This window comes from Rissa tridactyla, chromosome 4 (genome assembly GCF_028500815.1).
Source record: "Rissa tridactyla isolate bRisTri1 chromosome 4, bRisTri1.patW.cur.20221130, whole genome shotgun sequence".
Classification (NCBI taxonomy): Eukaryota; Metazoa; Chordata; class Aves; order Charadriiformes; family Laridae; genus Rissa; species Rissa tridactyla.
The window spans coordinates 92,011,050-92,038,336 of record NC_071469.1 but is presented as its reverse complement, the minus strand read 5'-3'; the positions used below and the strand labels follow the sequence as shown (position 1 = coordinate 92,038,336).

Below are 27,287 nucleotides of genomic sequence, written 5' to 3'. Positions count from 1 at the left end.
CGAGGAAGGGGGTGGGGGTAATAGCGTGCTGGCAGCCAATGCCCATCTGCGAGTAGACGGCTCGGCCAATCAGCAGGGCGGTGGGCGGGGCCTGCCGCAGGGTCAGGCCAGGAGTGAAGGCGCTCCATCGCTCCTTCCTCTCTCTCTCTCTCTTCCCCCCCGCTCCGCTGCTGGCTGGGACTTCTCACCGCGGGATCCCTCCGCCGCGGACCGGCGGTGCGCGCGCGCGTGCGGTGTCCCGGTCCCCCTCCGCCTGCTCGCTGCCTTCCAGCGAGGGATTATTTCCCGCGGTTGTGGCGGCGGCCGCGGCGGGGCGGCTCCGGCGGGGCCCAGCGCGGCGGGACGGGCTTGCGCGGAGGATGGCGGCAGCCGGCGCCCGGCTGAGAGAAGGAGCCGCCCCGTGAGGAAGGACGCGGGAGCGCAGAGGCCTGCTCGGGGCCGCCGGGCCCTACCGGGCGGGGACCCCGCGGCCAGGCCGCGCCTCAGCCCTCGGGCCTGCGCCGCCGCCGGCGGCCACCCTCGGGGGGGACCCGGCCCGGCCCTGCCCGCCGCCGGGGGCTGCCCCCTCGCCCCCCGGGGGGCGGGTTTGCCGGGGGGGCGCGAGCGCGGAGGGGGCCGCTCGGGGGGTGTCGGGGCGCCGGCCTTGCGGGCCCCCCTTGGGGCGCTGCCGCCCGGCCTCGCCGGCGCTGCCCCCAGCAGGGCGTGCTCCCTCCGGGCCGGGGGTAGGCGAAGCACCATGGTGGAGAAGCGGTGCCCGCGGCTGCAGCGGGACGGCGTGTACCGCTGGTTCTCCGAGCTGCCTTCCCCGCAGCGCGTGGAGTTCCTCTGCGGCCTCCTGGACCTCTGCATCCCGCTGGAGCTGCGCTTCCTGGGCGCCTGCCTGGAGGACCTGGCCCGCAAGGACTACCACTCCCTCCGCGACTCCGAAATCAAGGCCAACAACCCCGCCGACCTGGGGAGCCTCACCAACCTGACGGACGAGGTGGTACGCAGCAAACTTTTGGTCTCCCTCGCCCTGCTCGGGTCTGCCCACCGAGAGGCGGCCGGGGTCCTCTTCCGTACCCTCACCCACATCGATTCGGTCATCAACAACTATGGGCTACAACTCAACGAGGGTCGCACGGGGGATGAGTTCCTGTTGCTCTTCACCATGGCGTCCAACCACCCTGCTTTCAGCTTCCACCAGAAACAGGTGCTGAGGCAAGAGCTCACCCAGATCCAGAACATCATGGCCAGCACCAGCAAGAATCCCAGCACCTCTACCCTCAACACCATGGCAACCTATCCTGGCTGCCATAAGGTGGGTATCCTGCTTTTGCACACTAATGGCACTGCTGACCGGCCTGGGGTTGTGTCTTCAGCTCTGATTTTAAACGTTTCTTTTACTACAGGCGTTTTAGTGATAAATGGCGACCTAAGAGACTGGCAGAGATTGCTTGCTTGGTTGATGATGGGGATGGTCAAAGAGGGGAGTCTTTACGGGCTCATGATATTTAAGTGAGAAGGGGTTCACAAGCTGATCAACAGGCAGCACTATAGACCTTAACTGATTGCTTCTGGCAGTGCATCTGCTGAGGGGACGGCCCTGCCAGTTGCATGGAAGACCAGTGATTTAGTAGGGGAAACAAACGTGTAATATCTCTAGATTTGGGAGTAAGCACCTGTTTAAAAGTTTCCCTGGAAGAAGTTGGAAAGGGGGATCAGCTTTGGGAATAGCTGCCCAGTGGCAAAGGCATCTTGGTGAGTTTGGGTTTTGTTTAGACAGACGTGATGGCAAACACTTTGAGTTTCTGATACTAAACCTAAAGAAATGTTGTGGTTGCCTGTCACCCAGAATCTCTTGGGTATTGATCCTAGTGTCAGTGGTTCACTGTTCTTAACTTGCTGTTCGTTTATTCAATTGCCAGCAATTAAGCTGGACAGTAACATTTTAAGAGGTGCTGTTAGTAATTGGATATGTTACTGACTGCTTAAGTGCTCTTAGCCTGCCACAAATTAGGGAGTCGGACTGTCTTCTAGACTGAATTTAACCTGCTTGAAAGTTCAAACTAAGTACCAGCTAAGTGGGTGCATGTCATCAGTTAACAGGCTGTAGCTTTTGGGGATGTACAGACTCAGTCAGCAAATAACTACGTTACCCTTCTATTGGGAAAGATGGTTTATGTCTAAAGACCATGAAAATCCCTATGTTTGGAGTAGTATCCTAAATAAAGCTGGTTCTGAGGGCTCAGTATAGATTCCATTAAGTTGACATTGAATTTCAGATTGAGAGAGAAATGTATGCTTGGTCTTCTCCTGAATACAAATTTCCTTCCAATTTTGTGTTTCTCTGAATGCCACTGCTTTAATTATAAAATTTAGATGAGTATTATTAAACTTCGTATTTCTCTTTATGTTCCCTTCCTATGTCTTTAAACAGTGCTTGTTCCTGACCTTTTCTTTTAAGGAGAAAGAACAGGGTATGGGAATGCCCCTTTATTCAGTTAAAACTTCTACGTGAATAAAATATAAATGGAAAAAGAATATTTCGCACAGAACGTAGAAGAGTATGATTGAAACCAGAAAAAGCTTCCTTTCAGATACTTAACTACTTGCAACTTCCCTTATTCAAAAGATGCATGGACCCTATGTTTGAAAGGAAAGACTGTAAATCATATACAAGCTTTCTCAAAATAAGATGAGTAAAAAAAGATAAAATTATGCAGGCAGGAACATTTCTTACAGTATGCTTTCAAAGCTTCACGAACTGTGCACGATTTATGTAGCTGGAAAACTCTGGCACTATTTATGTCAATCTAAGATGGACGGAGAATCCATCCTACCATTTTTTGTGCCGGCAATAAGGCATACAGGACAGTCATTTGATTATTGGGTTGTGTTTTTCCTTCTGAACCTATTGAAGGGTTGTCTCTTCAAAAAAAAATATATACTTTTTTTAAAGAAATTGGTGTTGAAGAATACTGGTCGCTAAGTACAGAATCGGGGGGGAAGGTGACTTTGCATTCACAGTTTCTGGAATATGTATTTTGTTTGAACAGATGCAGATTTCCTCTTTTAAATTTGTTAAATGTTTTCAATGTTGATAGCTGGGTAATTTTGCTACTTTTAGAGTAAGCAGTTGGCTTAAAACAGGAGTTGGATGAAGCAAGTGGAAAAAAAACAATGTCTTTCTCCATTCGGCCCCATTTAAATATGCACGAATAAATTCCAACACTGTGGACTTAGATCTTGTGATGTTACCAAGTTATGTTGTGACAATACTTGTGTTGTAACATCACCTAGAAAAAAACCCAATGCAGATGTCAAGAGAAAGTGAGCCGCGCTGGGCTGCTGCCTGCCAAGAGTCCCGCTTGCTTCGGCCTCTTCAGAATTGGAGGAGAATTTCTTCCCCGGAGCCAGCACTTTCTCATCACTCGTGTTGCTTTACTACAGCTCGAGCCTACGCTAAGCTGGTACTTGAAGTCAGCGCTGTGTGTTACGTTGTATGGATGCTGCTCCTAAATTCTCAAGCGCGAACCTCTTTGAGCTCATCCTTAGAAAATGAGCTGGAGAAGTGGTCGCCACTTGAGGTCCTGAGAAACTTTTGGAAGCTGGAATGGAGGGGATGCGTAATGGCCTGCGAATAGGGAGCTCTTTGTGAGTAGGGCTAGTTATCCTTCGGCGTTTCCCTTGTGCTGAGCGTGGGAATAGGGACTAACATGTGTGACTATCTGTTTTTCTGTATAACTAGGAGTCCTGTTACAATTCCTGATGATTTACATTAACTTGTTTATTCAGGGAGATGCAACAAAAAAGTTGAACCGTACTCTTTGCTCTCTTTGCAGAAACAAATGGAAACGTGCTGCTTCTGCTTACTCAGTCCTATTAAAATATGACCCAACTTGATATTAGCTACAGCTTTTTTCCACAGCATTGGAGCTTGCAGTCCTTTTCCCATCTCCTATCTCTTTCACATCTAACAGCGAAATTGCTGAAAAATAACTGTTGTATAATAATGAAGAGACTGAATAGTTGATAGGAAATTACTGTAAACACTTCATGATCCTTAAAGTTGCTTCGGCGTAGGTGGACACATTTGAAGTTGGTTAGTGATGCAAACCACTGCTGTTTGCTGTTGTCTTTTACTGTCTGCTGCAATTGCTGACTACAAGGAGGCTCAAAACAGCTGCCAATATCTTTTTGCTTTAACTTGTGCTTTTCAAGATTATTCTTGGATTATATGAATCTTAATTTTACAGGAAGAGGTGGCTGTGTCTGGCTTGAAGTAGGTCAGTAATTACTAGATTCGTGGTTTCTCCTTGATAGTACAAAATGAATATTAAGTTTCCTTGCCCTAAGTAGGGAGAACACTGCCCGTTCTACAACAATTGCTTTAGTCTCTGTCAAGGTGATCATTTCTGCCCCTAGTCTTGTCCTGTATTTTCTGCTGGGTTTGAGTGGTGCCAACGCTTGCAGGACTTGAGTTGTGGATTCTTCAAACTTTTTGCTTGCAGGCATAAAATCTAAGGTGGTTTTTAAAAATCGAAACAGTGCAAATTGTCTTCAAATGAAGCCCAGGCATATATCTAAAGAATCAGGTCTTTAAAACCTTTTGTTTCTGGGATTAACCATAATGGTCTTATTTTGGTCCGGAAATGATGCAACTGAGTTTTCAGGCTGGTTTAGCACCTTAAGATGCCTGTTCAGCTGGCTTTTATACCTTTGCTACGAAGGAGATAGAATGGTTTTCTGGCCAGCATTTAGAGCCTAGCATCTGAAAGCTCATTTCTGTGCTGATGTATAGTGCTTAGAGCTGCAAACTGCTGCTCTTTTCGTAGAGGAGGGGGAGCTGGAAGCATTAGGGCACGTGAAAACCAGTAGCCAAATGTCTCCTGCTCTGCATGTACTCATCCAGGTGCTTTGATAGGCAAATTGCCACTACTGAATTTGTGACCCACGGAGAAGGGAGAAATCCCCCAAAACTGTCTCCCAACATCTTGAACTATCCGTTCAGATTTCTGTTGTGTACGACTTAGGACAATTAACGTCTCTTTTTGCTAGAGGTGAAAATTTAATGTTTCTATTCATTCTTGGTTGTTTAGAGGCTGCAGTGATGCTGTCTTTAAAGAACCCCTTAGGCTTATGTCTTGTAGATAATGACATACCAGGACCTACTTGGATACTGGCACCCATCTAGCCATAATAATATGCATCTCTGCGTGGGCTTACTTTTTCTCTCTAAAAGTCTACATGCGTTAGTAACACTGAGGACATAACCTCCAGAACTAGAGAAGTTATTCATGAGTCTGTCACGTTGTATTTCTTGGAGTTGTTTCACCTACTCATTGAGATCATTCTGTAAAAACAGGGAAATAAGATAATGCTCTGCGAGCTGGCTGACAAGAGCTCTTCGCTTAATGCAGTGACCTGGTTGTGGCTTCAGCTGCAGAACCAGGGTCACAAATGGTGGGTCTGACTACAGTTTGTTTGCAGCTGAAAGGGAATAAGAGTCAGTGACACTGTAGTTATGTGGCTCTTTCAGGTTGATACCTTGTGAATGGGAAAATGGCTCTTGTCTAGTCAGCTTCCAAATACTGCACCAATGGCTATTTCAAGTTTATAGCATAAGATGCTATTTTTCACCCGTGCTAATTCCCCAGGCTCATCTAAAACTTAGAAATAACTAAAGACTATGTACTGGGAGCTGTGTAGAGCCGATGCTCTGTGGGGTCCACTTCACCTTTCTGCACTGTTTGCTACAGGCGACTGAAGTTACATACACAATCTTCAGAAATATTCAGATATTTCTATTTAATCTGTAGAATGATGAGTTGGAAAAAACAATTATTTGTTGGGTAGAAACTGAGTCCTTAAAGTCCTCAGCGAGTTAAGCAATTTAGCTATTAAGTGATCTGTGTCAGATGCCTTTATGGCTTTTATGCTAGCTTTGTAGGGATTGAATAAGTCATGAAAAACCTAATTTTTAGCCTCCTAACCCACTGAAGGTATTTCATAGCATTAGTAGATTACCATGTTAACAGCAGTTGCTAGCTAGGATTAGAGGTGTTTACTCACTGATATCAGTAGTTGCTATCTTGGGAATGATCTCATTTTCAAAAACACATGAAATTAACCTCAGGAGCTGTAGGGGCAGGTTTTGTAGCTTCCAGATGGTGATATGTGCCAATCCTTGCATGTCCTTTTAGTATTCACGGTACTTGAGGCAATGCGGATTACACGTGCCCCTTGATGTTCCAGTTAAGAAATGGGAGGCTTCCAGTTCTGGCTCACTTCTTACTGGTATTCTTGTTTGAGAGTTTTTGTGACTCTGATAAAATGGTTTGGTCTCAAACCTGCAATGTTTTCAGAAATAAGCTCAACATATAAAGGGATCCTTGGAAGACAGTATTAATTACCACCAAATTCACTTTGCCTAATCATATGTTACGTGATGAACTTGAATTTAAGAACCTAAATTAGTTCGCTTTGGAAATGGATTGTACATCCAAACATCAGGGACAGAGCAGCCAAAAAATTTGTGTTGAGCTAATAATGATGTTGTTTTTTCCGTGAACTGTTTTCCCATTTTTTTTTGCGCAGGCTGAATGAAGTTTTTGTTTTAAGAGTGTGTTCCACTTCACTTTTTTTTTATTTACTCTTTTTTTTTTCCTACTGATTGCCTTCTAACACTTAGTTGTCAGTTAAGGAACATTGAAGTAGGCCTCATCTCTTCTGGAAGAAAAGTACAGGTGTGTTATTCTGGAATAAAAAAAAGTGCGATGTAAGGTGTTGGACATTTTGAACTGTACTAGACCTCAAACTGTTTTAATTGAATCAGTGTACAAGCTGTATGCAGATCCTCCTTGGAAAAACAGAGCCAGCCGTAGTTAACCACACCTAACAAGCATTCCAGTGTCTGACTTCAAAGGTACTGAACAGCATCCTTGTTTGGAAGTATTTAGCCATTTGGTTTAGTATGGGGTTTTTTTAAATGTTTGAATTGCTAAAACTGTGATCCTGTCATCTTTTAGCTGGGTATTTGGTACAGCACTACCTCTTTCTAGCAGGGTAAAGCTCTGATTCTTCTATGGACTTCAGTGCTGCAGTGCCTGTGATGCTTTTAAGTGTGCTCTGGTAAAGGGACATGTGTAGTCTATAGTATCTTCTATAGTCAAATACTGGGAAGTCGGTTTTACTACTTGCTCTTGAGCCCTTTTTCTCCTTTAAAAAAAAAAAAGTATGTTTATTCCTGAGAATATAGATAAGAGTTTCTGTGAATCCACAGAATCTTATTATAGAAATGCTAGATCTAGTTTGTCTGTTGAAAAGAGAACCGTTGTCATGCTTAAACTAGAATTTGATTTTACTCTTTGGCAAAAGTATTGGAGCAAGTTGAATTAACGTTATTCCCTATTTAGATTTGAAATGGGTATTAAATCTAGGAAAAAGAGGTTGATGTGGTTCAGATGTGTATTTCTTTGCTTGGGTTTTGTAATGAGCAAACATGTAAATTCCTTGCTCTTGCCTCGTGCTGAAAGAGAATTTTTCCTTTGGTCTCGTTGGTATGAGTATCCAATAATAAGCATTGGAAAGGATAAACTTTCTAACAGGTGTTCTGGCCAATACTGGGTTTCAGGATTTTTGTAAATAGCTGCAGTGATCCAGAAATAATAAGATCAATTACTTAAGGGTAAGATCTTAATTTTAATTAAAGACCTGCCAAGTTGTGATGATAAATAGTGAAAGTGAGCATTTTTCATGCATATTATAAATTCTTTTCCGGCGTCTTACTTTTTCTACCGTAAGTAATTTTGTTACACTCAAGCTATTACTTCAGTGGATATTGAGGAGGGGAAGGAGGGGGAAATTAAATTTGGTGAATTTGTGACTTCTCAGATTACTTCTGCCAACCTTGTTAATTTGTGAATTGTTGCAGAAGAATGGCAAGGAACCATTCTACCAGGGAAAGGCTTATGGTATCATTGCTTGGATTATACTTCAGCAGATTTTAGAGTTGCTTCTTTGACTGTCTTTAACCTCCCAACTGTACGCGCTGGTCCCGTTGGGGCAATTTCCCACCCATATACTGGCAACATAAATATGGCAGCTTTAAAGTCAACATAGTATTAATGCTTTAAAGGCAGATGTGTCATTAAAGGCTAAAGGCTCGTTTAGCAGGTGAGACCATGCTACACTTTGAATTCTCTGGGGAAGTTAAGGTAGTCTTCCTTCTGGTAGATGTGTTTTTAGCTTTTGGTTGCATTCAGGTGGAGAAACAGGGACATACTTGCACATCAGTGCTGGGATACAGAGCAGTAGTGTCTCTTTCAAGGTCTAGATATAAGCAGTTATCTCTTTTGTTTTAGAGATGTTTTTAATGATTGGTTTGTAAAATTATGATTTTATATCTTTTTTTGTTTTGAAGGAAAAATAAAAAATCTTTCTTGTCATCTGCCTCTTTTGAAATATGTCTGATGCACCAGAAGTTGAGAATGAAAGTGCCTTGAATTAGCACAATGTGAGTGAACTGGTTGCACTTGCAGCTCCAGTAAGCTATAACAAATCGTGGAAGATGAGGTAGATGAAACAGGCTGTTGTTTTGTCTCTTTTTGTATTAATACTTGTGCTTTTTTCTGTTGCCTTTTACAGAGAGCTTTTCCCTTTAGAGTTCAGACTTTAACTTGGTATGTCTTTTCAGCGGGAAACCCACATATTCTGGCTGTGTGGCGAGCTCATATAGTTAACTGTTGGAGACTGTGTAGTGGTGGCAGAAAACATTGCATTAGCTAATATTAAATAATTCTAAAACTTCTTTGCAGATTGCAGCTTCCCTTGTTTGGCTTACAGGGTGAGTGCACATCTTTGCACCAACTAGAGTTGCCAGGTGTTTTCAAATGCTTCTTTTGACTGTCTTGAATGACAAACACACAGCACAGTGTAATTAAAGGCCAGTTACTCTATGGTAGATTTATGTTCCTAGTATTAACAAAGTATTCACAATTCTTTAAGAAAAGGATTTTTAGTGGAAATTACTTGGTCTGTAAAATATAACCCAGACTTTTTTTTGGTCCATCTGCTCTACCGAATTTGTAATGGAGCCTTGTAGTAGGTGTGTGATTGTCCCATAGTGTTTAAGCGCTGCATGCCTCATTTCACTCCAGTAATAGTCTCGCAGGACAAAAGCATCTGATCTATTATCCCATTTCACCGTGAAATTGCCTGTTCACCCTTTGTGTTTAAAGATGGATACCTTTTTACTGACTTCTTATAAGAGTAGGTGTGGGACCTTTTGTAGTTGTTGAGAAACATGGACACACCTGACTTGATTGCACCTGGTGCCTTTGTCTCTCTTTGGTAGACCCTGGCTGTTGTAACTACATGAATTTCTAGCACAAACCACGCACTTTCAGTTGCATTCATGGCCCAGTCCAACAAAGCAACTGAACATGTGTAAATTTAAGTGTTGAGCAGTGTTGAGGACTTTACTAGGTATGTGAAAAGTTGGGTGTGTTTGTGAGCATTCCTTAAACATCCTTGTGGAAGAGTTCAGATCTTCAAAAGGAGTAGTTTTTAATTTTGTTCTTGCAGTGGGAGAACAGTCAGGTATTTGCATGTATAAGTAAATGCAGAGCTGGTGCCTGAGGCTATGGTTTCACAAGCAGCTGGGCAGACTAATGGCTTGTTGCTACTAAGAGGATGATGTTTGCTCAGTCGTGTTCCTCCTAATTTTTGTAGTCTCAGTAGATTTTGGGTTTCAGGCCCTTGCATTGGTTGCTCTTGTTTTTGGCTCAGACTTAGCCTAGTGAACAGTCTTATGCATGAGCGTTAACACCTTAAGTCGTGACACCTGAGTGTTAACAATGCATTTTTTTCAAATTATTTGGGAACCTGAGTTATGTACCTGCATTGGGAAATAGCAGCTTATCTGCCTAAGCATGCAAGGGCAGTATCCTTGCCATCAAGCTTCTCCTGGAGCATTTTTGCAAGCAGGGTTGCACTGTGTTAAAGACCTTGGTGTTAACCTCAAAATAAGCTGCTGTTAATACTTGCTAACATGAAACCGGCAGGAGTGAATGGAGCTGACTGGCTCCCCCCGCCCCCAGACTTCAGTACTCCGATTCCTGAGTGCACTCTTACATGTTATCTGCATCAGCCTCGAACATGGAGGTCAGTTTATGATTATGAAAAACCTTTTTTAATGGAGACTTCCAAAGCAAGTATTGGCAGAAGCATTTATCTGTGGGACTTTCCCAGTGTATCATTGGCCACTTTGAAAACTGAACATTATGTGAAAAAGTTTTCCGGTGTGATCAATGGGGGCTTTTAGCTGTAGCCTTAGTATCTCACTTAACTGACTCACTGCTTTTATATTTTGTTTACTTTTCCTGTGTAATGCATGACCTAAATTTCATACCTAACTAGGTATAGAAATCAGTATTTTATTCCCTTGGATCCTGTATCATTGTTTCCTTAAATTATAGGTCATGTTATGCTTTAGGTAGTTAGCTATGTTGATTTTTAGCATTGGCTCCACTTCAAACTAAGTCAGCAAATACTTTGCTATTAAACCATGTATTTTCTGTGTCCTGTTTGGTTATTTTTAAAAGGAACATATAATTGCTGTTTTTGGTAAAATTCTTAATGTTAAGTTTTACTTCTATCAGTCCTGTTATTTTTATGAAAGACTTTACTATATTAGATGTTAGGCGTTGTCCCTGGGGAGCAAAGCTAACAGTTACTGAATCCAGCTTCACAGATTTACCATTTTCTGTATTGACTTCTTGGATAGTGGCAGAGCTGCTTCAGGTAGCAGTGGCTGAAAGAGGAACACCACTTGTTGAAGTAACTGCTTCAGGTGATCTTTGTTGTGCAAATTTTTTTTTCCTGTGTGCTTTTTGATGGATCAAGGGTTTTGGAGAGCTTTTTAGAACTCTTTTTTGCTGTCCCAGGAAGATCTATGCCTGTTAATACATCTCTGATGCTGAGAAGAAAATCACTGCACACTGCTGAAAAAAAAAGTTATTGCTTGCTGGAAGGTGAAAAGGGAAAAATGTGATAATGGCTAAAATTCTAGCAATGACTTCTGATACTGTGACAATGTTAGTCCTTGACGCCTGAGTCAAAGTGATTATTTCTCTTCCTGGTTAAGTCCTGGGAGTAGAGGGCTTCAGGGTGACATTCTGTCATCCTTCTGTCTAGCACATGTTGGGAAGGATGCGCTTTTCAGTAGCTGATACCAGTCCTGATCATGTCTATTACTGTGGAGAATGAGGCACAGAATAATTCAGGCTGAGCCTCAGTTAGTCATTAGGTAATAATGAATTTTCTGTGTTATTTTCAGTTATGGCTACTACTTGAACTTGAAATTCAAGAGACAAGCTAGGTTTTAATCTGGAAAATCAGCAGCTCATCTGTGAGGCAGATGCTTTGCTGTGGAAAGAGTAGATGCAACATTAGAATTGAGTAAAAATAGTTTAAGAATCTCTTCTGCACCCATTTGAGTAGTGCATCTTCTAGAGTCATTGAATAAGCCTACAGGCCACTCTGGTGTTAAAGAAGTTTATGAATAATGTAATGAAACTATGAGTCGGTGCAACTGAGGGCTTGCTTTCTTCTTGGCCATCTACAAAATGCTGTGCTAAGGGTAAGATTAGGTATAGTGAGGAATATTTCTATTGCTTTAACTCTCTGGGGTTGCCGTTGTATTTGATTAGTCTACGTGGACTGTTTCTACTGATGTTCTCAAATAATTTAAGTTGAAAAATCAAAAATCTTCCGTTCAAATATCTGATGCTGTGCCCTTTGAGAGCTTGAATGATTTGTGAATTTTTCTGCATTTATAAAATGTCACTGCTGTGGTTTATTATGATGTATAGCCTGAATATTTCTGGCTTCTGTGATGCCAGCTTATCTACCTTTGCTTTGCTGTGGACTGTTACTGCTTTAACAGTTCTTGAACAGCAGATGCTTGTTCTTCAATGGCATCTTGGCTTTCTTCAGAAGTGTTACAGATCCCAAAAGGTCCAAAGCAATCTGACCACTTCTCAGAATCTTTATCTCACTGGAATGCCTTGTTCTTTATTTGGAATCTAATGACTACGTATTAGTACTTGTTTGTGTGGAGCCCATACTGGGATTGCAGTAGCGTTCAGCTGTGGTGAACATTCCTCCCAGAATCCACCTGACACTGAGTTTCTATGGCTGAATTTGGACAAGTCCTTCCTGGGCATCTGCTGTTAAACTTCTGCCAGCATTTCTCCCAACCCTCCCAGGGCAGTATCTTCTGCAGTTCATAGCTGATGGATTATTGTTCCTCTGTGTTTTGCTTGGCTTCAAATTTAAAAAAAAAAAAAGCTGTTACTATTTTGGAACTAAAACTTTGATTTGCAAACCATTTTTCATTATTTTACTTTTCCTAAACAAATCCAAACCTTTGCAGTATTGGTATGTTTAAGTCAGTGGAAAAAATTATTTAAAATTTGGAATGAAAGCTTCAAGCAGTCAGATTCACTGGTTATAACACCATGCAGCTCACTAGCAGAGCGCTCCATTTGGAACTAATCAGAGCTTTGTGATTTTTTTTTCTAGGCCAATTTGAAACTGCTTTGCTTTGATGTGCGACTGAACCAGATAGTATATGAGCTCAGTCAGTCAAGACATATGGGCTAAATTAATCTTTACCAAGTATATAGAAATTAAATCTTTATGGAAAGAACTGGAGGTTATGTATAAACAAAATGCAAATTTTAAACTGCACGCGATTCTTATTGTAAGGATAGTGGAGAGAAGGGAATACAAGATAGGAGGCAATATATTGTAGCAAACTGCTCGTTTAGAGGTTTGTCTAAAACCATGTGGCTGTGTTCTTACTCAGTTTCAAGTACTGTGTTTATATTTGCTGGTTGTTCTGAATATTTGTAACCTGGTTGTTTAGGATAACGTAGTCTTGCCTGAATCTAATTTTCTGGGTCGTGCTGCTGTTACTGGGCTGCTCTTCTGCAGCCTCCCATTGCCAGGAGGATGCTGGTGTCATTGCTCAGTCTGCTGGAACTTCCTCTCCACAGCCATCCGCTGGAGTGAGAGTTTAATGAGCTCCAGGGAAGAGATGCTGTGGGATAAGCTTTTGTAAAGACTGACTTTGGCAAGGAGATTTAAACTATTCTCCCCCCTCCAAGCTTAAAGTTTAATGGCTGGTCTTTCTCACTGAAACCTTGATACTAAGTTTTTGTTACTGGTGGAGAGCTGTGCTGAAGAAACATCGTCTACTTTTTTGATCAAAAATGAAGCTTGTTTCTAAGCGCTGAAAAGCAAAGCAGGTACTCTCAATCCTGCTTTCTTCTGACACTCATCTGTCTTTCTGGATTGATTTCTTTGCATATATGAGCTTTTTTATGGATGTCGTATACCAAGTCTTTCACTTGTGCTACTGCCTTAAATGACATCCAAAGCTATAAACGTCAGTCCTAAAATGGAGCTTGCACTAGGTTTATTGTGTATTGTATAGAGGTAAGGGTGTGCTATTTTTGACTTGGATTGTGTATTCCAATTAATGTCAATACGTAAGGCTACCTGCGTGAGCAAAGTATTGTTTTAAGTGTAAATTGTCCTAATTCCTGGCACTGTCTCAAGTAATCAGGGTCTGAGTGAGCCTTTTTCCTTACAGGGGCCTGTAGTGGCTGGTATTAGCTACCATGAATAAAGCATAGCTGCTTTTGTTATGCTGAGACGCACCTTTTCTCCTGTGATTTGTGGAAAGCTAAAATCCATGTTAAATTGTAGTTACAGATCTCCATACCAGGATTTCACATTGATTCAAAATGTGGCAATTGAAATTCAAGCAATGCACTAGTTAGTGCGAGTGCTTTTGTTAGCCTTAACTACCTCTTTAAAGCACGCTTTCCTCTTTAAGATACTTAAACCCTTGTGTTCAGTACTGCTAATGTAACTGTTCATCCACTTCTCATTACCTGGTAAACAAGAGAGTAATTGCCTTGCTTATGAGGCAGGCGCTGAATGTTATACTGCAAGTAATAGATGTTTTTCTGTGTTTCTACATAGTTATGAATGCCCTTGTGGACAGCGGCTGAAGTGGGCAGTGCTCGATTCTGCTTTTTCTAATGACTTACGTTGGTTACTGTAGTTTTAAGTAATGGTGAAAATATGTTTTCTTATGCTAAATGCAGCTTAGAAGGTACATATTAGGCCATGAAGTCTGTTTTGATGATGCAGCCTTCTGCATGGCACATCTTTAGTGTGCAGTTTTTCACTGAAATACGATCGTGATAGCAGGCTTTTAAATGGCAAAGACAAGAACATTAGGTTTTGCTAAATTGGAATTCGTTACTTGTAATCTGTGTAGAAATACTTTGAAATGCCTTGAGTCTGTATCTGTGTCGATAGGTGATGTAACATAAAAAGGATATTTTCCTAGAGCCCTTTTCCCCTAGTTTTCATGTTGAAAAGTTAAGAGCTGCAATGTGGAGAGGTTAAGGGTCTTGCAATATCTATTGACTGCTGTGTGACTATTGTTTGAAAAAGAATTATACTTTAAGTAGCTTTATAGATTAGCCAAGATAATCTAGATTTGTGAATAGCTGCTGACTAAAACAACTTCCTTGAACTGTTACTTGTGGAATATCAATAGTGACACCCCTTGGTTTTAAAAAAAGAAAATGTCTCCTGACTGCCTTCAAAGTGGTTCTGCTCGCTCTGGAGGAAGGTGTGATGTTTGTGCATTCCCTCAGTTTATTTTATTGAATTTTTGTGGTTTTTTTCTTTCCAGGTCACTCCAAGGTCCGAGACCCCCATCAACAGTGTCAGTAACAGTTTGGAAAATGTACTACATACATCAACACATTCCATTGAGGAGTCATTACCCAAGAGGCCTTCGGGGAAACACTCCAAAGGTGTGTCCTTTTCCGCATGCGCATTTCCAGTGGGGGAATGAACTCCTATCTCTTCATGGCAATTAGCATTATTGATTGGAGGCTGGAATTTTGCTTCTTTACGTCTGGATTGGGTTGAGCGAAGGAAGTCATGGAAAGGTTTTTGCAGGAAGTGTTAGTGTATCAGTGAAAAATGGTCAGTGAAAGACAAGTATGCTTATTCTTCTGTTGGGAAATAAGCAAGAAAGTTCTGCAAGAGTTAAAATGCCAGCTTAGCTCTCATGAAATATTATATTCTCAAAGAGTGAATATCTCTGACACTCCACATCTCATCCTTATAGTAGCAGGTTATTTCTTGGATGAAGCATATGGTGATGAGTGTTGGTTTACTGGGGAGAAGGCATTTAAAACAGCAGTTAGGCTTCCACTTCTCCCTTTCTCTTGGTTCCCAAGAATGTGTGAGAAGCTGAGAGGAGGATGGGAGAGAGAGATTGCACCTTTTATAGCACATGTGTGCACCCTGAACGTTGTCTTAAAATAAGTCATGTTTTTGTAATGTTATACTGGATGCTGGCCTGGCTTAAAACTGGGCTTAGCAAATTTGAGTTAATAAGCATGCGTTCCATTTCCGTGCTCCGGGCTATGATTACAAATATTAAAATGTCTAGGTTAAAATGTGACTAACAGTATTTTTGTTTAATGCATACAAAAGGCAATGTTAAGTGAGGAAAGTCTTTGAACTGTGAGCTCCTATTTGTGTAGAACAGCTTTTGTGAACATTTTGTGGTAATAATAAAAATAGCTCTTGTCTGGCAAAACTAATGCAGGGGAAATATACTGTCACATTACCAGCACTAGTATATTGCCTTCGAATGTCATTAAAAATACTGTTGTGGACCATATACATTTTTTTATTTTTTTTATTTGGATTTGGTCTCCAGAGTTCTGCTTCCTTCTCTGCCAGTGTCTTGCCCCATAACCTTGCAAATATAGTTTAATACCACATGAATTGTGATCAAGAATTCCAAAGCACTTCTTCACTCAGAGGAACTGATACAGATGGGAAAGGGTTAAATGTCCCAAGGAAATGTTCTTAGCTTGCCTCCACCAGCCCTCCTTTTCTGTGACATGCTCAACTATAATCCCAGTAGCTGTAAGTACCAATAACTTTTACAGCCGAATAGTGCTGTAAGTAGCTATTTCTCCAGCTGTAAAAGCTATCAGGGTAGAATAAAATGCAACACTAAGCAGAAGCATGGCTGGGTTTGTGGCTTCCATCTGATTAAAAATAGGACAGGGTTCAACAGTGTTTTCATTTGTACTCAGTGATTGCTATTCCAGTACCATATATGCCAAGATTAGTCATGGTACACTGTGAAAATTAATTAGGTTTTCCTCTGATCTGTTTCCCTCTTATAGAATACCTGCTTACTTTTCAGAGAATGTAGCTTTTTAATTTATAGATTGCCTTAATGATAGTTGGTAAAAGATGTTGTGGAACAAATACAGTCTTCACACTAACTGATATTCTGCTTTCTGGTTCAGCAGCAGCAAAGACTGTGTTGAGTTCTCCTTGATATATGATGATCTGTCTGGTAGGGCGTTCTGCCTCTTCAGGCTGGAATACAACTGAAGATTATTTGCCAGCCTGGAGCCAGCATTGCTCACAGATTTCTAATTCTCGTAACGAACAGACACATCTCTTAATTCAGCAGGACCCACTAACTTTCTAACCTAGAGCACATGAAATTCAGCCATGAGAGTATGGAATGGACAGGTTGCTTGAGCAGTTGTGTAATTCTTGTGTTGATATTTTCTGGTGAGTCTTATTTCAGGCAGCTCGAGGGGACAGGATTTCTTCTCCCTTGAGGTCAGAAACGGTGAGCTGCTTGAGTTCCTCATTCCTTTCTTGGCAAAGTACGGGAGCTTGGAAGTGGCTCAGTTGAAATGGCTGTAGCTGAAACAGATGAAAAATGAGAAAGCTCACGAGAGGTGCAGTATCCATTGTGCTTAGTTGGATTAGAGACAGTTTGTATTAATCCAGTGAATGGTTTTAATCCTGATTTGTAGAAATGTCAGTAATACGCTCTGTATATAGTTGAACAGTGAATGGGTTTGTAGTAGGCTTGGACCTGAATGCAATCAGTGGTTGTGTTTTCCCTAATCCACACATTGAAACTAGTGTTTAGCATAAAATATTTCAAGTTTCTATATGGGAGAGAGATGAGAAAAGTGGAGTATATTGCTGAATATAACAGACTGTGGTGGAAGTCTGTTTGCATTAAGTTGTTAGCTGGAAACATTCATACATGCTTCATGTAGAGACTTGTCAGATACATAACTGCTGAGTAATTTCACCATCCTATCTGCACAGACTATTGCTGCCTTGGGAAACAGATTTATAAAATGAGTGTCAGTCTGAGAAGTCCATAAGCGTTTCCTTTTATCTCAGAGGCCCAGCTAACTGCGGGAACACTGTCAGGCATGGATCCATGCTGTAATGCCCAAGTTGTTGGGAGTGGTGAGCAGCTGGGGGCAATCATATGGTTATTTAACAAAATTCTCCAATTTTTCTATGCTGGTCCTTCAGTCTTAGCTAAAGCCTGGTCTCCCTTCTGTGTGTATCAGTGCTAAAGCAAGGTAAACCAGATGGGCATTTCTGCAAAGTAAAAGTTGTGACATTAGGAGGATCCTGTACCTGTTGACATAAGCATTTCAAGTATCTGGACTTTTCTTTTGTAAAAAAAAAAAAAAAATTTAAAAAATTGCCCTATGCGAGTTTAGAAAAAATACAAATGGGTATTGACATAGAAGGGTGCGGATACTTCTTCTGAAGTCTCACAGCTGTTACATGCCGTATAAATTGTGCTTTTTACTCCTGTTTTTTTGATCAGTGATTTTAGGATTGTTCAAACCTGTTTTTTACAGATGTGGAAGTTATTTTAACTAGAGGTAACTTTGGGAAGCGGAGACTTCTCAGGGACTGGCTGTTGTTGTGCTTGAAAGGTGCAGACAGGCTTATTCACAGGTTTTTAATGTATTGACAGATCTCACTGTCAAGGAGAACAGAGGCAAATATAGATAGATTCTTATGTTACATGTAACTGAAATTCCAAGAGGGATGTGTTGCTAGATCTCTGTCTCTTCTTCCACTGTTTCTAGAATGTAGTCAGGTTCTAACTATGGTTTTAACGCTAATCCAAACAGAACAATCAAATTCAAATGAAGGTTGGGCATTTTTTGCGTACTGTGTGAGTTGAGTGCCACACTGTCTTCCTTGTGTTGCCCTTGGCTTTTATCCGCAACACTAGAAGAACGGAACCCAGTGCAAACAGAGCTGCAGAAGGTGTCGGTGTCAGAAATGTTGGTTCCAGTTTGAGAGATGAGATTTCATGCTTGCAAACGCTTGCTGGATGGGCAGCAGTGCAGGTGGGTACTGATGGTGCCTTCTATAGGCAGGTCTGTGTTTCCCAGCACAACGCCAACAAAGTCAGTATCCTGGTTTGAGGTAGAACAGAACCAATTTTATTTTCAGTAATTTTACTTTTTGGTTAGGTCTCTTCTAACTAACTGTGCTCTCTGAAATTAACTGTGTATTTTCCAGACAGTGTCTGCATCTAGCAGTGATAAGGTCTGATGTCTGTCCTTAATACCAAGGAATGGTATGCGGAGAGGCTCTTGCTTATACTTATTCCTATAACAACCAAGGTCAGGTAACTTTCTTATTTACCAAGTTGGAGGGTCAGAAGAGAAAAGTGTAGAGGGGTCGCACCTGCATGGAGGAGCGGACAGGACGGGTGACCCCAAACTGACCAACGGGGTGTCCCATCCCATCTGCGTCACGCTCAGGATAAAAGCTGAGGGATCCAAGGGGTCAGCCTCTTCTTTAATGGCTGGCATCCGAGGAGGACTCTGTTCTTCTGCCTTTGATCCTGATCCATGCGTTCCTGAATGCAGTTCCCATCTGTGGCTGAGTCTAGTCTGTGACTTTCCCAGCGCCTGCCAGTGATGTGACTGTCATCCTGGGAGCTCAATACTGGTTTTGTATAAGTTTTATATATTTCATTATTTTCTTCGTATTATTTTTTCCTTTTCATTATTAATATTTCATTAAAGTAGTGTTAGTTTCTTTTCAACCTGTAAGTCTCTCTCCCTTCCCTTCTGGGAAGGGAGAGAGGATAAAGAGAGCATCTATCTGTCATTTGTTTAGTAGCCAGCCCAGCCTAAACCACGACAGTCAGCAAACTTACTTGAGGGATTCTGATAAAGGCACTGAGGCTAGTTGTCTTAAATTTAGGGTTTTACCCTGTATGTTCGGGGGAGACACCTCAAAACCTTTTTCCAGGAGCAAGTGACCCAGGTGGTTAAAGAAGGTCACTGGGTAAAAAGAGTATATTCACAAGCAGCTCTTGTTTTGCGGGCAGTCCTTTGCTGGTAGCCAAGGGAAATTCGGTTGTTACGCCAGAGTCCAGGAGGAGCTATCTGACCTACGGGAAGTCCTATTTACAGAGCTCATTTGTAACAAGCCTATGGATGTAGAGTTGTTCTGACCTCGTGTGGCAATTCCCGAAAGAGAGCAGTTATGGTTATCAAAGCTGAATGAAAAATTCAGCTTATTATGTATATTTTTTAAAAAGCGATAGGAATTTCCTGGACCCGAGACATGTTATTAATTACTCTTACTTAGTAAGGTTTCGAGAAGAACGATTTGGCCATTAGGTGGATAGCACTGTGGGCAAGTACTACTTTGTGCATGTGACATTTTAGCAATGTATTAAACATGGTCAGTGACCACAGCATATTTTCCAAAAGCACAGTGGAATAAAGTACATTAGACCAGATGTTGAAGTGCAGAACAAAAGAATCTTTATAATAAAGGCAATGTAAGTTGCAAAACATTACAGTACAAAGACCGTGCAGTCTTCATACTGTAATTTCTTATAATACTGAGTAAAATTTTGATTTGTCACAGCCTCTGTGTTAAATTTTCTGCAGTGGAAGTTCTGTGTTGGTATTTATAAGATGTTCACTACTGCTTTGAGGCTTTCCAGGTGGCACTTACCACTGTTTTCCTCCACAAAGCAGTCTGGAAGATGGTTTCCTTGACTAAACAAGCCTCATTTTCTGTGAGGTGACAAAAATCCCCCTATTCTTGTGTTTTCTGTATATTTATCTTGCCTTTCCGCTATTGCCACACAAAACCTCAAAATTGTCTCCAAGCCAGTCTGATTTCAAATGAAGCAACTGTTGAAATGTGATCCTTATATAGTGAAGCTGAATCACAATTCTTGCAACACATGCGTCTAATGATAGGCACAAACTGCCTTCTGTGGACAGAGAGGAGTAAAGCTTTTAGACGTAAAATGGGTGCAGTAGGCTTATTCTACTATTATATTCGACATTCTGTACTCCATTTAGTACTCCTGCTGAGTGCGGTAAAACTTCTTGCTTAATTGAAGGTATGCCATTAGTCCACATACAGGGTCCTGGAATAAATATGTAGAATAGCGCGTGATTTACTGGACAAAAGGAGCTGTGGACATGAGGAAAAACAAACTTCAGAGAAAATGCATCTCAGTAATGTACTGATTTAACTTTGGATTGATACTAAGATGTAAAATATATCCTTGTTTGCAGTAATCCTTTTGACCTCAGGGAGGATGAGGGTTACAGGTAGGTTAAGCTGATGGTTATGTGCAGCAAGCTTTGGTATCTAAATCGTTTCATTACAGTAGTCAGCAGAAATGTGTGATGTAAGCTATCAAGAACTTCTAACCACTATTTTTGCTACCCAATTGATTTTCCTTGGCAAAATGTATTTGTATGGTCTTGCACCTTTTTTTTGTCTCCCACTTCCTTGACTCATCCTTTTTCCACAAGAAACTACGACTGCAGGAGCTCTCTTAGTTAGTGGCAATTAACAGTCTTTTCCTCCTGAAATGTTTGATGCCAGTTGTTCAGCCTGTTGAAAGGAGGGAGTAAATACAGGAGGGGGGAAAAAAAAAAAGCTCTGAAATCCTTTTGGTTCAGGGTCCAGACTTTATAGTGCCTTGTTCTGCATCAGTTGTGTAGCTGGATTATTCTATTTTTAAGTATGTACATCATCTGCAACAATATTGGGTCAACTACTGTTAGGGTAGGGCTTAAAGAAATATTTAGGCTATGATAATCCTTCAGGAAAAATCTCCCTCTACCAACTGTGTATAATTTTTCAGCTGTTTGTGTATGTCTTTGTTCATTTTATCTCTGAAGTAGAACTCTGCTTCTAAACTTCAGCAATGTCTGTTGTTAGATCACACACACAAGGCACTGCATGCCTGACTTGCTATCTCTAATATACTAGTTGTTTTACGAGTATCAAGAGTTAATTCTAGCAATCAAATCCAAGGATTAGCATACTTCAAAAGAAATGTTTTTGTGTTGCATATTTTCCACTGTGCTAGAAGATTATTGTATATTAAGAAATTTCTTGAAGCCTGTGCATTGCATAAATCACGCAGCTTGCTCTGCTGTAGTTGGAGTTCAATTAAGGTTGCAGGTTTAGTTTTGCAATAAAGACAATACTCATGAGTTTTTAATTTATTTTTAAAAAAATTAAAACCCATTGCATTTCATATCAAGCTTTTACTGATCGTGCAGTTGTACTCTGTGCCTTACGTAGGCAGGCGTAGAAGGCCATTTGATGTCCCCAAAGCCAGAGGCCAGGTTGAGTAGCTCCCCCTTGGGCTGACTCGGAGCTGCGAGTAGGGTTCTGAGCTCCTGGGGCTCCACTTGGACTCTGGCAAATTTATGTTGTTAACTGTTAATAAGTTAACTCTTGTACCCTTTAGAGGTTGGAGTCAGTATTACTTTGTCATCCTTGTCACCTCCCTTTCCACATATCAAGACTTGTCAGGAGAGATCTGGGATTGCTGTGACAAGATACAAAGGGAGAGCAGCATGGGGACTCTTCTAGCTGAATGGAAAGTAGGCTTCTGATTTGCCTAGTCATCCAATAATTGTCATAACCTTTTTGTGCAAATACTTACAGGTGCTTTTTACTGAATTTGTAATTCATACAGAATCACAGAATGGTAGGGTTGGAAGGGACCTCTTCACGGCCCAGATTCCTTCCCGAGGGCAGCCCTTTGTGGTTTGCAGGCACTTCACGTGAAGACTAAAAGGTCTACCTCTTGACCAAGAGCTGCAATGAGTTGGCTTCGGTGGAAAGTAATGCTGTATATATTTAGCCATGGCTCTTGTTTGAGTTCGTATGACAGAAGACTCTCTAATGCACGCTTCCTGTAAGCAGTTTTAATTGTGTATATACCATATGCCTTGTTCACATATTCACCTAAAATGCTGCTTATATAAAGCATATACTTAAGGGCATTATCTTGAATCTGCTGAGTGGTCCTTTCTTTAGTCTTGTTTGGGCTTCATGCTTGTCTTTCCTCAGTAAAGGTGATGGAATCACTCTGCTGGGGCAGCTCAGTCCCTACTTTATTAACTGTTGAGCCTGTTGATTAAATTAATTCAAATTTGTCAGAGGTATTCAGAGTTTTTATTTACAGTAGTGTCTGGATAGAAGAGATTCATTCATGCATCCATCAAGGGGAGAGGTAAGAACAGTTCAGCCCTTATCCTGCTTTGTCTGCCCAGCCACTTGTTGTGTTTGTTTTTTCTGGACTAGAGGCAACATGTGCGGATTGTTGCCCAGCTGGCAGCTCGAGAGCCCTGTGCACATCACTGCAGGGATGCAAGACTGAACTGGCATCCTGCAGAAGTAAATGGGTGGGCAAGAGGCAGGTGTCTTGCAATGGTAAGTGTGCCTAGGAAAGAAAAATATTAGCTATGTGTGTGTGTTTAGGGAAGATGTGGAAAACTCGCAAAAAGTTAAGGTAGACTTGATAGATATGGAGAAAAAAAAGATTGTTGTAGGCCTGTCATAGGGGATATGGGGCTGGAGCATCTGTAGAAGAGAGGAGAGATAACAGCATAGGCCCTTGGGGGGGAAAAAAGGCTTCATTTCGCTCTTTACTGATTAATCTTGCTTTTATTTATTCTTATGTTATATAAAAACTTGTTCTGAATTTGTGTACTGGACAATATAATTTTCTTATTAAACATTAGAAAATGACTAGCTTTCTGTTAAAGTAAGGTTTGACAACAAAGCACTTATTTTGAGTACTCTGAAGTCCATTCAATTTGGTTTTAGTGGGAGCTGGATGATACTTCTCTTTATAACTAATTAGAATCAAGTTACTCTGCAAAATGAAAATTCTAAGAACAGTATGCTGGTAAATTCATCTGTGCCAAAGAGTTTACCTTGCTGTAATGCATTCCTCAGGCAAATTCCTGATCTTAGATAATGACAATGTAGTTGCCAATGACTAATACGAGAGGATAAACTCATATTTAATACTATTTGCCTTTTTCCATGGCTCTTCAGAAGCGCAGGAGGCCACACTTAGGCATGTACAATCCTAGAAGGACTCTTGTATTGCCAGTTCATGTCTGTGAAGTCCTGGAAGTTCCTGCTATGGCACATTAGTTGTTAATGCAGACAAAATTAATAGCCGTTACATCAACAGCTATGGAAGCAATAGCATGACCTTCTGCCAGTAATGGAAACAACATAAGAAACTTGAGCTTTTAATTAAAACTGCATTAAATGAGCAAAACCAGTTTTTTCTCAGATCTTTAGGTAACTGCTTAATGCAGCGCATCTTCTAACAAAATGTAGCAGAGCCAGAATGAAATGAGTTGTGAAAACTTTACCTGGTGTACATCTTGGTGAAACTAATGCTTAAACCTTCATTTATACTGAAAATCCTTTATAAAGGAAGGGGGCGGGGTGAGAGGAAATTTGAAATTTAGAAACTTATTGAAGGATAGAAAACATGCAGAACTTCAAGGAAAAAATGGTGAACATTAACTGCTCCCTCTCTACTCTGCTGTCGTGAGACCCCACCTGCACTACTGTGTCCAGCTCTGGAGCCCTCAGCGCAAGAAGGATACGGACCTGTTGGAGCAGGTCCAGAGGAGAGCCATGAAGATGATCTGAGGGCTGGAGCACCTCTGCTATGAAGACAGGCTGAGAGAGTTGGGGTTGTTCAGCCTGGAGAAGAGAAGGCTCCGGGGGGACCTTATAGCAGCCTTCCAGTACCTGAAGGGGGCTACAGGAAAGCTGGGGAGCGGCTGTTTGCAAGGGCATGTAGCAATAGGATGAGGGGCAATGGTTTAAACTAGAGCAGGGCAGGTTTAGATTAGACATTAGGAAGGAGTTCTTCCCACTGAGGGTGGTGAGACAGTGGCCCGGGTTGCCCAGAGAGGTGGTGGAGGCCCCATCCCTGGAGACATTCAAGGCCAGGCTTGATGAGGCTCTGAGCAACCTGATCTAAAGATGTCCCTGCTGGCTGCAGGGGGGTTGGACTAGATGGCCTTTAGAGGTCCCTTCCAACCCAACACATTCTATGATTCTAACTGCTGGTGCTTGTCTCCCGGTAATTCCTGCTGCACCCTGATGGCAAATCACTCACTAAGACTGGACATTTCTGTTTCTGCTGCTTGAAGATTAAGGGATGTGTGCAATGTTCAGAAATGCTCAGCTGTTCATTGCATCTCTTTAGAACTTAACACCCTTGAACATCTGGAAATGTCTGTTTTGAAATAACCTGTTTCACTGCCATGTCAAACAGAGGTATACAAGAATGTAAAATTAATGGCTTGCTGGTCCTAGCCAGGTTTACATTTCTCCTAAGATAAATCGGACACGAGAATATCAGTTTCAAGAAGAAAACAGGAGTGATTCACATGTATTCCTAGAAAACCATAATGTCATTGCCCATGTTTTTACATACTGTCACAAGCGTAGTAATGACTAAATGGCAATTTTCATGTGCATGGCATGCTTATGAAGCTTTTACAGCTGGCTAGTTTTTAGCTGGTAGATGTTCTTTCTCTTCCATTATCAGTTTATTGTTAAATCTGCCATTTTCCAAAGCACACTTTTCGTTTTCATATACTTTTATATTTAGATTAATTCTGTTCTCCAAAATGTGGCTCCCTGAGGGTAACAGGCTTGAAGTACAATAATTTTATCCATGGGTAGCTGGAATTCTTACAGGTTGTTGCATACACAGGTTGGAAATGTTGTCACCTCTCAAATGTTGTCATGGATTTTTGGGTCCAGATCTGAAAATTCATGAGAACCTAAAGTAAATCTTAGGTTTCTGTTTCTTGATTGACTTTTGATGTCAGCATTAGCATTCTCATACTGGGGCTTTTCTCGGCAGGCGTGGGAGGGAATGAGTAGGGAAAAGACAGCAGACATTGCAGGACTCGAGATATCATTGGAGAAATTGGTGATATTGGGAATTAGAAACAATAAATTCTGGTTTCAAGTAGGACAGTAAGTCACAGGAAGAGATGCATTATCCTTAGTACTGAGCACTGACATGACATACTGGTCTGGTTTGAAGAGGAGATGGTGGGTGGAAAGGAAGGATGAGAACATGTCACAAAAAAAGTTGTTTACTTTGCCAGCAATTTTCTTTGCTTCCCCTACTACTACAGCAAAAATTTCTTCACTCTGCTTCCCTTCTTTCTAAGCTGGAAATGACCTTACTTAGTAAATGACAACACTTTATTTCCATGGAAGTGATCATAATTTCTCACATCCAGTATCTGGCACAAGGGAACAGATGGACTGCAAAGAAGAAATAACGAATGTAATAATACTTAGGCTAGTGAGAGAGACCTTTTGCAAATGGTAACTCATGAGTCTAACTGCGGGACGTGTGCAGTTAGAGGGGAGGAAATTGGTCATGTTTTTTAAACAGTGTTCTCCTGCACTTGGACTACCAGCTGATGCCAGCCTTGATTCATGGGTCAGAAGACAGTGGCTGATTTTGTTGCTGGGTTTTTTGTTTGGTTTTTTGTTTGTTTTTTAGACTGCAGATTCAAACTCGGAAGGAATCGGTGCCTCATGTCCTTTGAGGATCACTGTGCAAGAGCTGCCAGTTCTTGTGTTCTAGATACGGCTTTGCTTGTGACTTACTGTAGAGTCTTGTGTCCGTAGCCATCAAGCTAGGGTAGTTCTTGCTTCACGGCAGGGCTGGCTTAATGTTTGTATAGCTCTGAGAAGAAAACTCAGGTTTAGGCCAAAATGTTTGGCATTTCTCTAACTGGTGGTCAGAAAGGCTCTTTGGACACTCTTTGTAGACAGAAGCAAGTTCCTCTCCTTTGTTTCCCTTAAATAGTTAGATATTACTTCTCAAATTGTATGTGCCTTCACTAACTTATATCTCCTTTTGCTGATAACCAAACAAGAACATGGTGCTATTAACATTGGCATCATTATAAATAGAATCAAAATGAGGAAAGAATGGAGCTGAGAACAGTCAAAGCAGTGAAACTTTGTGTGTTAATTCAATTTTACTTGTGCGTGTTTAAAGACAGTTGGATTCTTCTGTTTAAGGCAGGCTTAATGTAGTTTTCATAAACTGCATCTGTTGAAAAATACCAGAGCAGAGCCAGATACTGAGACCTGGATTAAGAGACGTGACAGCTGCGTGGGTAACGAAGGCCTCTAGAGTTGTTCATGGGTTGATGCTAAGAAGTTGAGAATAAAATCTCATTTGGGGATTGCAGATAGTGCAAACTAGGAGACGTTTAAGGGGTTTTACTGCCCCAGCCGTGTGCACAGCAGGGTGTCTTCTCCTTCCCTTCGGCATTTGATGCTAGTGCTGTCAGGCGTGTTCCTGCAGTAGAGGAATTGTGGCTCTGATCACATAGTGTATCTGTTACTGTGTGCCACACAAGTAGAGGAGGAGACAAATAGTCAGCTTTGGCATTGTTGAGGTGCTTTGTCAGATTCTATTTCTAATTTCATTTTTTCTTGCTCTTTTATGCTGGAAAGTCATAGGTTGTAATTATGCAAAACAATGGGTTTGATTAAAGTAAATTTTATTTCTCAGGTGCACAGAAATGCTAAGCTAAAAGGTTAACGTTTCATTTGCTTTCTAACTTGTTCTTTTATCTCCCTGGAAAAAAAAAAACCCGACAGTGGACTTGCTGCATTACTTCACTGCCTGGAGTGGATGCATTTCATCAGCGTATGGTGCGGATGCTATTTTTAACGGTAACTCAAAGGGGTAGCCCTGCTAAAATTACATCATTAATATAAACAGCTGAAAGGAAATGGCATAAAGCACAACAGTGCTTTAGAAGATTATCTGTATTGTGTTCTCCACTTCTGTGGATGAATTATTCAACGTGTGTCATTCAAGCAGAGATAGTTGGCCCACCATATTTGCAAAGCATTCAGACTTTGCTTTCTTCTAAACAGTCCCGTGGGAGAGTGTAATAAGTGAACTTTGTCTGCAGAAACAGTAGGTATGAAGTAGGTATTAGTGGCTTGAGGAGGTCAAAGTTTGTGTT

At 41.5% G+C, this 27,287-nt stretch overlaps 1 protein-coding gene across 1 annotated transcript in view; it reads left to right on the top strand.

Moving 5' to 3' along the window:
• Nucleotides 1-622: 622 nt before the first annotated feature.
• ZCCHC14 (zinc finger CCHC-type containing 14) overlaps nt 623-27,287 on the top strand; it is a 53,431-nt gene continuing 26,766 nt past the window's right edge. The window contains exons 1-2 of the mRNA XM_054197829.1: nt 623-1,300; nt 14,762-14,885. Coding sequence (XP_054053804.1) covers nt 737-1,300; nt 14,762-14,885 — 688 coding nt within the window. The 5' untranslated portion in view covers nt 623-736. The remainder of the gene's footprint in view (nt 1,301-14,761; nt 14,886-27,287) is intronic.